The sequence below is a fragment of the Numenius arquata genome, chromosome W (assembly GCF_964106895.1).
Source record: "Numenius arquata chromosome W, bNumArq3.hap1.1, whole genome shotgun sequence".
In the NCBI taxonomy this organism is placed as follows: Eukaryota; Metazoa; Chordata; class Aves; order Charadriiformes; family Scolopacidae; genus Numenius; species Numenius arquata.
Genome location: NC_133615.1, coordinates 19,942,112 through 19,954,945, shown reverse-complemented (window position 1 = coordinate 19,954,945; position 12,834 = coordinate 19,942,112). Strand labels below are relative to the sequence as shown.

The 12,834-nt window shown below is 42.0% G+C and overlaps 1 protein-coding gene across 1 annotated transcript in view; it reads right to left on the bottom strand.

Moving 5' to 3' along the window:
* LOC141476786 (transportin-1-like) overlaps positions 1 to 12,834 on the bottom strand; it is a 96,657-nt gene that overhangs the window by 31,734 nt on the left and 52,089 nt on the right. The window contains exons 5-8 of the mRNA XM_074165587.1: positions 10,453 to 10,559; positions 8,266 to 8,399; positions 4,543 to 4,624; positions 2,119 to 2,241 (exon numbers count right to left, since the gene is read on the bottom strand). Of these exons, the coding sequence (XP_074021688.1) occupies positions 2,119 to 2,241; positions 4,543 to 4,624; positions 8,266 to 8,399; positions 10,453 to 10,559 (446 nt within the window). The remainder of the gene's footprint in view (positions 1 to 2,118; positions 2,242 to 4,542; positions 4,625 to 8,265; positions 8,400 to 10,452; positions 10,560 to 12,834) is intronic.

The window sequence follows — 12,834 nt, the reverse complement described above, 5'->3', positions numbered from 1 at the left end:
TTCAGTTTAAAACCGTTACCCCTCGTCCTATCGCTACAATCCCCGATAAAGAGTCCCTCCCCAGCTTTCCTGTAGGCCCCCATAGTAAGAACAGTAACAAAGTAAAGTGTGGGGAGAGTATTTGAAGGCTTTTTTAAATAAGTACTTTTAATGATAAGCTATAAAGTTCTAATGACTTTAGGCAATGGAAATAGTTGCTTCAAAACAATAAATTACAAAATGGCATAGGAAGATTATTCAGAACTCGTCTGCAGACTCTGTAACAGTGTTGTGTTAGTCTTGCTATGTCAAACCATCAAGAAAAGAAGTGTGATGCATAAAGCATTAAGAACACATCCTTTGAACAGTAAGACATCTTTATCTGAAGAAAGCAACAGGATGCACAGTCTTATGACTTCAGCAATAAGTTTAGTTTCTGTGTTACAGCTTCATAACATCAATACACTATTCATTCCTTACAAGTAATCTCATTATGCATTGTAGAATAAAAAGTCAGGACTTCTACTGAGAAAGTTCTTAGGAGCCATGTGTTTGGCTAAATATGCTCTATGAACATACAAGTGCAATCTGATAACTGAAATCTGTTAGGTCAGTCTACTCCTGACATATCCTGTTGTCATTATCTCAGACAGAGGAAAGAGGAAAAAAAACAAACCAACCCACCACAAAAAAATACACATCTGCTTCTGCTCACCTGGAAGCACTTGCTCAAAAAACCCACTGAAATCCAAACTCAGCTCCAGGAACTTGGCAAGAAAATTAATACTAAACCTGTCTGCTTCAAAAGCCAAGACCTTCTGTCTTAGAATCAATACTGGATCATTAATATTCTTAACTACTTTAAAAGTGATTCTCCATAAGCATAAAAAACCTCATCATGTGGATACAAGTTTCTCTTTTTTTAAGACTTCCTTCAGTTAGAGTAGCCACCATCAGCAGCATTCAACTTGGAGGTATTCAAGCTTCAAAGGGACAAAACCAGACTCATTTGAATGTTGAACAATAGTCAGTTCTGAGATATTGCATTTGCACATACAAATATGTACACAGAACTGGGGAAATCAGTAATAGCACACAGTAGTCCCAAAACCGGGGGGAAAAAAAAGTCTAAGCTTTGTTACAGAACAAAAATGCTGTCTTTTATAGAGAAGAAAAAAAACAAAACCAAATCCAAACAAACAAAAGAAAATGTACCCACCGCAAGTACCAACAATCCCTACTTGTCCTGTGTTGCATGAGAACATGTTTTCCAAGGGTTGGTATCATGGAATTCCAGACAACACATAGGAAGACTAGACAGCAGGCCAAGGCTGTCATGGGTCACCTCAATTTTATGCCTCTCTAATGCCTTTGTCCAGGAGCAAAAAAAAAAACTTAACACCTTCTTCATGTTGTCTGGACCTAGCCCTTACGGAATTTGACACTGGGTTATGACCCACTTGTTCACATGAAATCTGCATGAGAAACATACTGATCTTCACTATATTTCTAGTCTAGCAAGTAGTGTGTGTAAAGGCTACCTAGAAACTGCCAGTATTTCCCAGAAACATGGAAACTCAAAGAGTTGAGTAGACAAAAATCAGCTGATTGGTCCTCTGGTAGGCAAGTCTGCACTAATCTAGGATGATTAAGAAACTATCAAACGACACTAAATTCTACAACTGAATGCAAAGGCAAGCAGCTTTGTCAGTAGCTCAAAGAGCATCTCAGCTATATAAAATAACATTCCTTATCCTTGTGGTCAAAAGATCCAAAAAACGGTGACAGCTTCAATGTGTAAACTGTAGCAGTATCAGCACTAGAACTAAGATTTTTAACATGATCTTCTCACTTGTGGTAAGGCAATGCCTGGCTGCTCCATGGCATAGCTGATCCTGGCCATTTCAGGATCAATTAACTTAATGAAGAATGAACAACTGTCATAGACATTCTCTGTCAAATACAATGTCAAGTTGGCAATTAGCTAAAAAGAAACTTTTGCAACTTCAGTCTTGAAGGAAAACAAAGAGCTGGCAAGTGCAAGAGCAAACATACCTGTACTGATGAATGCTTTTAATTTGGTATTATTTCTGCAACTCCAAACACGTTTCAGCATGCAATCTGGGAAAAGAGACTCACCTCAACTATACTAATCATATGAGGAAGCAGGCGATCCATTCGAACTTCCAGCAACATTACTAGAGCACGGCAAACATTTTTGCGTACTTCAGGCTCCTCATCACCAGCCAGTGCAAAAAGATTCTGTTGGAAAATAATACCAGTTGAAAGGCCTCAATTCATCTAGTTCAACTTGTATTTAAATTGACATTACTGGCAAACTAAAGTATGCAAACATGTACTTCTGTACCCTCCCACCCCACACCTCAGAACACCGTAACTGACATACAGTCTAGCAAATGAAGTCTTCAGACTCTCAACGTGTTTTGTTACCCAGTGTTTTGGTTATGTGTACAGTAGACACAAGGACACTTTTTTCCTGAATTATTTTTTTTCACCCTAAACATTAATGAAATTCTTACACTAGAAAACTTCTTCAGTACATAACAGCAGCAAATATAAAATAGTCTAGATAACCCAAAATCATAGAATCATAGAATAGTTCGGGCTGCAAGGAACCTTAAAGCCCATCCAGTCCCACCCCATGCCCTTGGCAGGGACACCTCCCACCAGACAAGGTTGCTCAAAGCCCCGTCAAACCTGGCCCTGAAGCCCTCCAGGGATGGGGCAGCCACAGCTCCTCTGGGCAACCTGGGCCAGAGTCTCACCACCCTCACAGTAAAGAATTTCTTCCCCAGATCTCATCTCAATCTCCCATCTCAATTTAAAACTGTTACCCCTTGTCCTATCACTACACACCCTGAACAAGAGTCCCTCCCCAGCTTTCCTGGAGCCCCTTTTAGAGACTAGAAGGGGCTCTAAGGTCTCCCCAAAGCCTTCTCTTCTCCAGGCTGAACCCCCCCCCCAACTCTCTCAGTCTGTCCTCACAGCAGAGGGGCTCCAGCACTCGCAGCATCTTCATGGCCTCCTCTGGGCCCATTCCAACAGGTCCATGTCCTTCCTGTGCTGAGGACTCCAGAGCTGGACACAGTAATCCAGGTGGAGTCTCCCCAGAGTGGAGCAGAGGGGCAGAATCCCCCCCCTCGCCCTGCTGGCCACGCTGCTGGGGATGCAGCCCAGGATGCGGTTGGCTTTCTGGGCTGCGAGTGCACATTGCTGGCTCATGTTGAGCTTCTCGTCCAGCAACACCTCCAAGTCACAGAATCACAGAATCACATGGGGTTGGAAGGGACCTCCGGAGATCATCTAGTCCAACCCCCCTGCCAAAGCAGGTCCACCTAGAGCAGGTTGCACAGGAACGTGTCCAGGCGGGTTTTGAATGTCTCCAGAGATGGAGACTCCACCACCTCCCTGGGCAGCCTATTCCAGTGCTCTGCCACCCTCAAAGTAAAGAAGTTCCTCCTCATGTTTAGGTGGAACTTCTTATATTCAAGTTTGTGCCCATTTCCTCTTGTCCTGTCACTGGGCACCACTGAAAAAAGACCGTCCCCGTCCTTTAAGTATTTATAAGCATTGATAAGATCCCCCCTCAACCTTCTCTTCTCTAGGCTAAAAAGACCCAAGTCCCTCAGCCTTTCCTCATAAGAGAGATGTTCCAGGCCCCTAATCATCTTTGTGGTCCTCTGCTGCACCCTCTCCAGCAGTTCCCTGTCCTTCTTGAACTGGGGAGCCCAGAACTGGACACAGTACTCCAGATGGGGCCTCACCAGGGTGGAGTAGAGGGGGAGGATAACCTCTCTTGACCTGCTGGTCGAGAGAGGTCGAGAGTCCTTCTCCTCGGGGCTGCTCTCAATCCATTCTCCGCCCAGCCTGTATTTGTGCTTGGAATTGCATGTCCCAGGTGCAGGACCTTGCACTTGGCCTGGTTGAACTTCATGGGGTTCACAAGGGCCCCACCTCTCAAGCCTGTCCAGGTCCCTCTGGATGGCATCCCTTCCCTCCAGTGTGTCGACCGCACCACACAGCTTGGTGTCATTGGCGAACTTGCTGAGGGTGCACTCTATCCCACTGTCCATGTCTCCAACAAAGATGTTGAGCAGCACTGGTCCCAGTACTGACCCCTGAGAAACGCCACTTGTCACTGCCTTCCACTGGGACATTGAGCCATTGACCACAACCCTTTCCACATTCAGTAGTAGTATTCAGAAAGACCCACCATCTAGCCTCAGTGACATGATGATCCTCATACTCCATAACAGTTAAAGTGACAGACTGCTGCCAGTACCTTTATGCAACAAGAGTTTCCTATATTTATGAAAAGGAAACATCTTTCAAAATACTATTTCTTGGGCTGGGAGAATGCTTAGACTAATATAAGCATAAGCATACAGAATGAACTTCAATACATGGGGATTGAAACCAAGAATGGTAAGCCAGCAATGTGTAGTTTGGGGGTAGTGGTGGTAGTAAAACGTCATTCAAAGCTCTTAATAAATCAGATATGTAATTTGACTTAACCCCCCCCAACCAAAAATGCACACTCACCTCAATAAAAGAATCTATGTGCAACATAAGAGCTTGAGTTCTGCTGATGATAAATTGATTGACGCATGCAACAGCATGAGACCTACAAACGGAACAGTTAAAATATACATTTTTCATGACTTAAACATTTCCTAAACTGTACATAGGCATCAAAAACATTAGGAAGCAAATCACATTGTCCAAGCATCTTCTACAGGCAAGAGGGAACAAATCTGCACATCTATATTGTTACCAAGAAAAATTACACATTTTTAAGTACCACCTTATACTCTAATATATTTAATAAATAATTTAAAATAAAGTATTCAATAAATAAAAAACAGAGCAGAATGACTATATCTGGCACATTTGTTCCAAACAGTATGTAAGCACATTATTTTTCAGTATAGTATGATTACTGATCTTCTTTGATATTAATAATTCCATACAAGTCAACACGGTGGAATTTTAGCACACCCTTCTTCGTTGCTAAGTGTCCAACTGACTTTAGAATATTTTTAGTATTTAATGAGACCAAAATGCATCAATAATATAGTTGTAGCTTAGAAGAAACATACTAAAAGGCAGGAGGGTTGGAACTAGATGATCTTTAAGGTGCCTTCCAACCCAAACCATTCTATGATTCTGAGACAAGTGAAGAATTGATTCTTCTATTCCACTTCATGCAAAGCCATTACTTACAAGTCTTTTTCGTTCTCAAAGATATAAAAGCCAAATTATGAAAGCAAAGGCACAAAGCAAAGCTACCTTTAAAAGTCTTTGAAGATTCATTCAAGTATTTTTACTAACGTAACTCCAAACGTCTAGTCTGTTCACATAGTCTCATAAAACAGTGTTCAAAAGTTGTCTCTTGACAGATTTAAACATAGGGTATTTTACTGACACTACTGATACTCTTCATACTGCAGCACAATGTACTGAAACCAGGCTGCAGGTCAGAAGGTGATCTGCTTTAAAGTTGAAACTGGTTTAACTACCTCAAAGCCACAAACATCACAGCATACAAAAAGTAAAAGGCTGTTTAATGTGATAAGGAAAAAAGGAGGTTTTTCTCCATCTTTCTCAGCTCCAGTGAAGTATTAAGCTTATCCTTCCACAAGTGCAAGTTCATGCTTTGTTATATATTTTTCTTAGTGTGCATCTCTTTTAGGTGTTTTGAAATCTTATTTAAATGCTATCATGATATATTCCTAGTTATACTCTTCCTTTTAGTCTTCATCATCTGTTACTGTTGGCAATAATAGCCTTCTATGACGTTATAACTGGATGGCTGGATGAGGGGAGAGCAGCAGATGTCATCTATCTTGACTTCAGCAAGGCTTTTGACACTGTCTCCCATAACATCCTCATTAGGAAATTAAGGAAGTGTGGGCTACATGAGGAGGCAGTGAGGTGGATTGAGAGCTGGCTGTGTGACAGGACTCAGAGGGTTGTGATTAATGGAGCAGGGTCGAGTTGGAGGCCTGTAACCAGTGGTGTCCCTCAGGGGTCAATACTCGGCCCAGTCTTGTTCAACATATTCATCAATGACCTGGACGAGGGGACAGAGTGTATCCTCAGTGAGGCTGCTGATGATACCAAACTGGGAGGGCTGGCTGACACTCCAGAGGGCTGTGCCACCATCCAGCGTGACCTGGACAGGCTGGAGAGCTGGGCAGAGAAGAACCTAATGAGGTTCAACAAGGGCAAGTGTAGGGTCCTGCACCTGGGGAGGAAGAATGCCAGGCACCAATATAGGTTAGGGGTGGACCTGCTGGAAAGCACTTCTGAGGAGAGGGATCTGGGGGTCCTGGTGGATAGTAAACTCTCCATGAGCCAGCAATGTGCCCTTGTCACCAAGAGGGCCAATGGAATCCTGGGCTGCATAGGGAAGAGTGTGGCCAGTAGGTCGAGGGAGGTCATTCTCCCCCTCTACTCTGCACTGGTGAGGCCACAACTGGAATACTGCATCCAGTTCTGGGCTCCCCAGTTCAAGGGAGACAGGGAACTACTGGAGAGAGTCCAGCATAGGGCAACAAAGATGATTGAGGGATTGGAGCATCTCCCTTATGAGGAAAGGCTGAGAGAGCTGGGGCTCTTTAGCCTGGAGAAGAGAAGGCTGAGGGGAGACCTTATTAATGCTTATAAGTATCTAAAGGGTGAGTTGAAGGAGGATGGAGCTGGACTCTTCTCAGTGGTTGCCAGTGACAGGATGAGGGGCAACGGGCATAAGCTGGAACATAGGAAGTTCCATTTAAATATGAGAAAAAACTTCTTTACAGTGAGGGTGACAGAGCACTGGAACAGGCGGGGAGGTTGTGGAGTCCCCTTCTCTGGAGATTTTCAAGACCCGCCTGGATGCAGTCCTGAGTAATGTGCTCTAGGCAACCCTGCTCTAGCAGGGGAGTTGGACTAGATGATCTCTAGAGGTCCCTTCCAACTCTGACAATTCCGTGATAATTGCCGCCTCCAAGTTGTAGAATCTTTAAATTTAGTTTTCAAACAGGAGTTCAAAAACACATTTCACAGAATCACACAGAAGGGTTGAGGTTGGAAGGGATCTCTGGAGTTCTTCTTGTCCAATGCCCCTGCTCAAGTAGGGCCACCTAGTCAGTTGCACAGGACCACACCCCAGTGGGTTTTGAATATCTCCAAGGATAGGGACACTCCATCACCTCCCTAGGCAACCTGTGCCAGCACTTGATCACCCTCACAGTAAGAAAAAGCCTTCTCTTCTCTGGGCTGAACAACCCCAACTCTTTCAGCCTGTCCTCAAAGGAGAGATGCTCCAGCCCTCTCATCATTTTTGCCTGGCTCCATCTTCTTTGCACCCTCCCTTGAGTTATTTATTTATATTGATGAGATCCCCCCTGAGCCTTCTCTTTTCTAGGCTGAACAGTCCCAGCTTGCTCAGCCTTTCCTCATAGGAGAGAGGCTCAAAACCCCTTATCATCTTCACGGCCCTTCGCTAGATTCTCCAGCACCTCCATGTCTCCCTTGTACTGGAGAGCCCAGAACTGGACACAGTATTCCAGGTGTGGCCTCACCTGGAGGGTGAGGTGAAGGATCACCTCCCATGCTGGCAACACTCCAGCTCAGGATACCATTCACCTTCTTTGTGGCAAGGGCACATTGCTAGCTCATTTCAGGGTAAAAGCTACTGTTCTTGTTGATAAATTCTGTAATTTTTCTTCTATCCTATACTTCTGTTACTTTGGAGATTTTAATACTGTATTAAAGTAAAAAGATATTGAAGCCATTTAATTTGATCCAGCTGAAAGATAAAGAGCTATCTAAGGTTTGGTGCAGTTAAAGCAGAAAAATATTTTTCTGCAAGAACTCAGAAACTATTATCAGCAAACAATTTTTTACTCTCACATTGCTGCATTCGTTACAAAATGAATGCAAGTGTTCTTTCTAATCAGAATATGAAATTTTAACTACAGCACTGAAATTTTCATAATAATATGCAAAAATCTTAAAAGAAAAAGTTTGAAAATCAAAGTCAGACAGATTCTACATTTAGAAGATGTATAGAGAGGTGAGGCTGATCTATTAACTAAGCAGAAAAATGTGGAAATTATCGATGCATGAAATCTCTGTGCCTTTCCTTCTCACATTTGCACATGCAGGATCATTTAAAAAAACTAAGCATGTTTTAAACTGATTACAAAATATCAACCTTGCTGCTCATGTAAATAATTTTTTTTTTACAGGCAACTTTAGTACAACACCTAAACCTACCTTATTTTTGGACTGCTGTGCTTGAAGAACTGCAAGAATTTAGGTATCATGATATTGAGTGGTTGGTCCAATACATCACTATCTAAAATTTCAGCAGAATCTTCACATATCTTCTGAAGAGCGCCAAATGCACCCTGTTTATAAATAAATAAATAAATAGATAGATATCTGTTCTTTTAAATTTTGAAGCAAGCAACATTTTAGGTTTTGTACAGAAGACGTAATTTTAACACAGCACCACAGTAAATGTAGCTAACTAAATATGGAGTTCAATTAAAACATCCTTAAAGGCTTTTTATTTAAAGCACTTTATACTGTCATCTGTAAACCTTCAAGCTGAATGACTCTATAATAGATAAGTGGTAATTTTAATTTTAGCATTCAATGCTCATTTGTTCTATCATATTTTTAAAAATGCTTAAAAGAAATATCTTATTTGAAAAATAAATGACAAGTTCCAAAGGCATCCAATTTAATTTTATATACAATTTTATTTCCTTTAATGGTTTGTTATAGGACACTGTGGTTTTTTTCTTTTTCTTAAGCAAGCAGCACTAAAACACAACAGCATAGCATCTTGGACAACTGTCATATCTCTAAGGATTCTTTCATACAAAATGCTTCACACACTTATGCAGACAGCATCAAGTAATTAAAATTGTGGGAACACAGATTTTTATTTTTCTTAAAATCAGACAAGACTTTTTTTTCCTCATAGCTTAAAACCGTTGAGCTGGTATTTATTTGTTTTCCTTTATAAACACTGAACAAAAATTTCATTTGACACTAGTGTGATATATCAGTGACAGATCACATTTCCAGATTAAGTTATAAGACAAATGAACAACACTACTGTTAATTAAGAGAAAATTCAGGGCCAAATGGATGATGCCTAAAAGATTAGGCATCACAAAGTGGCAACTTCAGGACATTTCTCAGCTGAGATCATAGAATCACAGAATGGTTTGGGTTGGAAGGGACCTTAAAGCCCATCCAGTGCCACTCCCTGCCCTGGGCAGGGAGTCCTCCCACCAGACAAGGTTGCTCAAAGCCCCATCCAGCCTGGCCTTGAACACCTCCAGGGATGGGGCAGCCACAGCTCCTCTGGGCAACCTGGGCCAGAGTCTCACCACCCTCACAGTAAAGAATTTCTTCCCCAGATCTCATCTCAATCTCCCATTTCAATTTAAAACTGTTACCCCTTGTCCTATCACTACACACCCTGAACAAGAGTCCCTCCCCATCTCTCCTGTAGGCCCCCTTCAGGTACTAGAAGGTCGTTATAAGGTCTCCCTGGAGCCACCTCTTCTCCAGGCTGAACAACCCCAACTCTCCCAGCCTGTCCTCACAGCAAAGGGGCTCCAGGTCTCGGAGAATCTTCATGGCCTCCTCTGGCCCCGCTCCAACAGGTCCATGTCCTTCCTGTGCTGAGGACTCCAGAGCTGGACACAGTAATCCAGGTAGGGTCTCACCAGAGCAGAGTAGAGGGGCAGAATCCCCCCTTGCCCTGCTGGCCACGCTGCTGGGGATGCAGCCCAGGATACGGTTGACCTTCTGGGCTGCCAGCACACATTGCTGGCTCATGTTAAGCTTCTCATCCACCAACACCCCCAAGTCCTTCTCCTCAGAGCTGCTCTCAATCTATTCTCCGCCCAACCTATATTTGTGCTTGGGATTGCCATGTCCCAGGTGCAGGACTTTGCACTTGGCCTGGTTGAACTTCATGAGGTACGCACGGGCCCACCTCTCAAGCCTGTCCAGGTCCCTCTGGATGGCATCCCTTCCCTCCAGTGTGTTGACCGCTCCACACAGCTTGGTGTCATCGGCAAACTTGCTGAGGGTGCACTCAATCCCACTGTCCATGTCTCCAACAAAGATGTTGAGCAGCACTGGTCCCAGTACTGACCCCTGAGGAATGCCACTCATTTCACTCAAGATGCTATGACTACTCATCTACAGTCTTATTCTGCTTTTATGCAAAGAAAACAAATTACTTTGAATGAACACTATGAACATGGAATGCAGGTAGAATAAAAAGTATCAGATTTGAGACACTGTTCTCTGAAGACATTTTATACGTGCGTATACACACTCACAAAATACTATACATATATAGATAGCATCTATGAAGAGAGACAAAAATAATAAAATTTAGATGATAGCCCATTTCAAAATAAGTCTCCTTACCTCACAGGTATTGTAATCTTCAGAATCCAACATGCTGCAAAGCTTTGGTAAGAGTTCAGGCCAATTCTGTAATTCCCCTTTTGAAGCAATGGTTGTTATCAGAATGCCTAAGTGAATCAGAGGAATAAAGGAAATGAGATCTCATATATCTTCACAGGTTTCCCACCAATTTTTCTCATTTTACTCCTCTCAAAGATGTAAGGAGTTAAGAAATTTCTTGTTTTATTAAGAGCTGGCAAGTATAAAAGAGAAAGTACATTTAATTACAAATGATATTTCAAGGGCTTTGAAATGCAAAGGCAGGTTGTTCCTTCCTGCTACCATGAAGGGCTCAAATGTGAGAAGTCAAGGACAAATTAATTCCAGTTAAGGAAATAATGCCTAAACACTTCAGGACAGGTTCTAAGTTCACTAAAAACTGTAATAATCTTGACCTCCAGTAAACAGAGTATCCATCTCAAAGTCACCTCCTCTTTATTATGAAACAAAAGCAAGAACATGGGAAACTGTCATTCAGTAAACTTATAACCCAATGGTAAATTATGTGTTCACAACTTTACTATGTTTACACAAAACATTAAGGACACATTTTAAGACTGAAATACCTACTAAGAGCTTACACACTATGGCAGGTCATCCAGTGATCAGCCATAGGGGTTGGCTGATTCAGATAGGACAGCCCAGAGAGTCACTAATTCTATTTCCAGCACATACAGAAACCCCGGGAAAAAACAATTAGGTGACAGGAATGGGGAAGGCTGCTTATAAACTAGGACCGACTATGAGTCTATTCGCCTCAACTAGTAATCTCCCAAGTGACAAGTGATAAAAACTTTCCTAAGCCTTTTCACTGAGCTAATCACCATTTATTCCAAAGGAAAATGATATAACATTAAAGTTAAAATTATTATTAAACATACAAAAATACAGGACAATGTTACAGAACAAAGGACATTCCAGGCAAGACACAAAAATATTTTGCATTGTGTTTCCTTTGATGCAATAAGGCCAGAGAACCTAAGACGACAAAGGCAAAAACAAAGACAGAGGCAAAACACTATTTTATGGCTCCAGTAGTTTGTATTAAGTTGTCTTCATAATTGCAACTGAATTGCAATTGAAAAGACTCTCAAAAGCCTATAGAGACCTATGGAGTCTTAAAGACTATTACTCCTGAATATGATGGTCCTGCAAAGAATATCAGATGCATTAATAGAAAAACACATATTTTATTATTGCTGGATCTTAATGATCTGCTCTTAAAAAAAAAAAAATAAGCTGAACTTCCTAAACAGAACAAAATAAATGAACATTCTTGCCTCCTAGACAAGGTACTTAAATTGCAAAATTGACTCCCTGACTTAGTGCCCTGGGTTGGGATGGAGCAGAACCAACTTTCTGTTCAGTGAAAGAGGCTCTTGCTTATACTTGATGCTGCGGCAACCAGGGTCAGCTGACTTGGTTGTTTACCCCATGGAGGGGTCACACCTGTGGGGAGGAGTGGACAGGTCAGGTGACCCAAACTGACCAATAGAGTAATCCATCCCTTCTGCCATGCTCAGTATAAAAGCTGAGGGAGCAAAAGGGTTAGGTTGCTGCTTCAATGGTTCTCTTTTTTTGATGAGTGGTGTCTGAGGAGGGCTTTGTCTGTTTGTGTGCCTCTGATCCTCATCTGTGGGTCTGGAATCCAGTTCCTGTTTATCACTGGGTTCAGTCTGGAACTTTCCTAGTGCCTGCTGGTGATGTTTCCCTGGGAACTTGATACAGTACAGTTTTATATATATTGTATCTATTTCATTATTTCTTATTTATTTTATTATTGATATTTTATTAGTTTATTTTTTTCTAAACTCATATCTCTTTTCTTCCTCTTCTTGGAGTGAGAGGTGGGGGAGAGCATCTGTTGTCTTGTCATTGGCTAACCCGGCCCAAACCATGACAGGTTTGTAGAATCAACACATTGAGAAACATACTTAAGAATGAAATTCCTGGAACTCCTCTGGACCAACATGTGAGAGAAGTCATAAGTCTTAAAGGGGTTGATAGTTTTGAAAATGAATTGATTTAAAGTTTATTCAAGATCCTAGAAGTTGTCAGAAGATGACAAATGGTCTATCTGTACTTGCAATACATGCAAGCTTTCACAGCTCAAGGAAAGACTATTTGAAAACTACTTTAAGTATTCTTCAAAAAGGTTTATCCTAGACAGCAACAGGATAATCTAGGAGGAGACACTTCCAGATGTGTAGGGAAGAAGCAACTTGAGGCCCTTGTCCCCTTGCAACAGAGACATGCAGTTCAGACCGTACGTGTCATTACAGGCTTTCTGTAAAGGTCTGCAGAGAAGCCATTTAATGTTCTGGTCAGTGGGGGTTTTTTGTT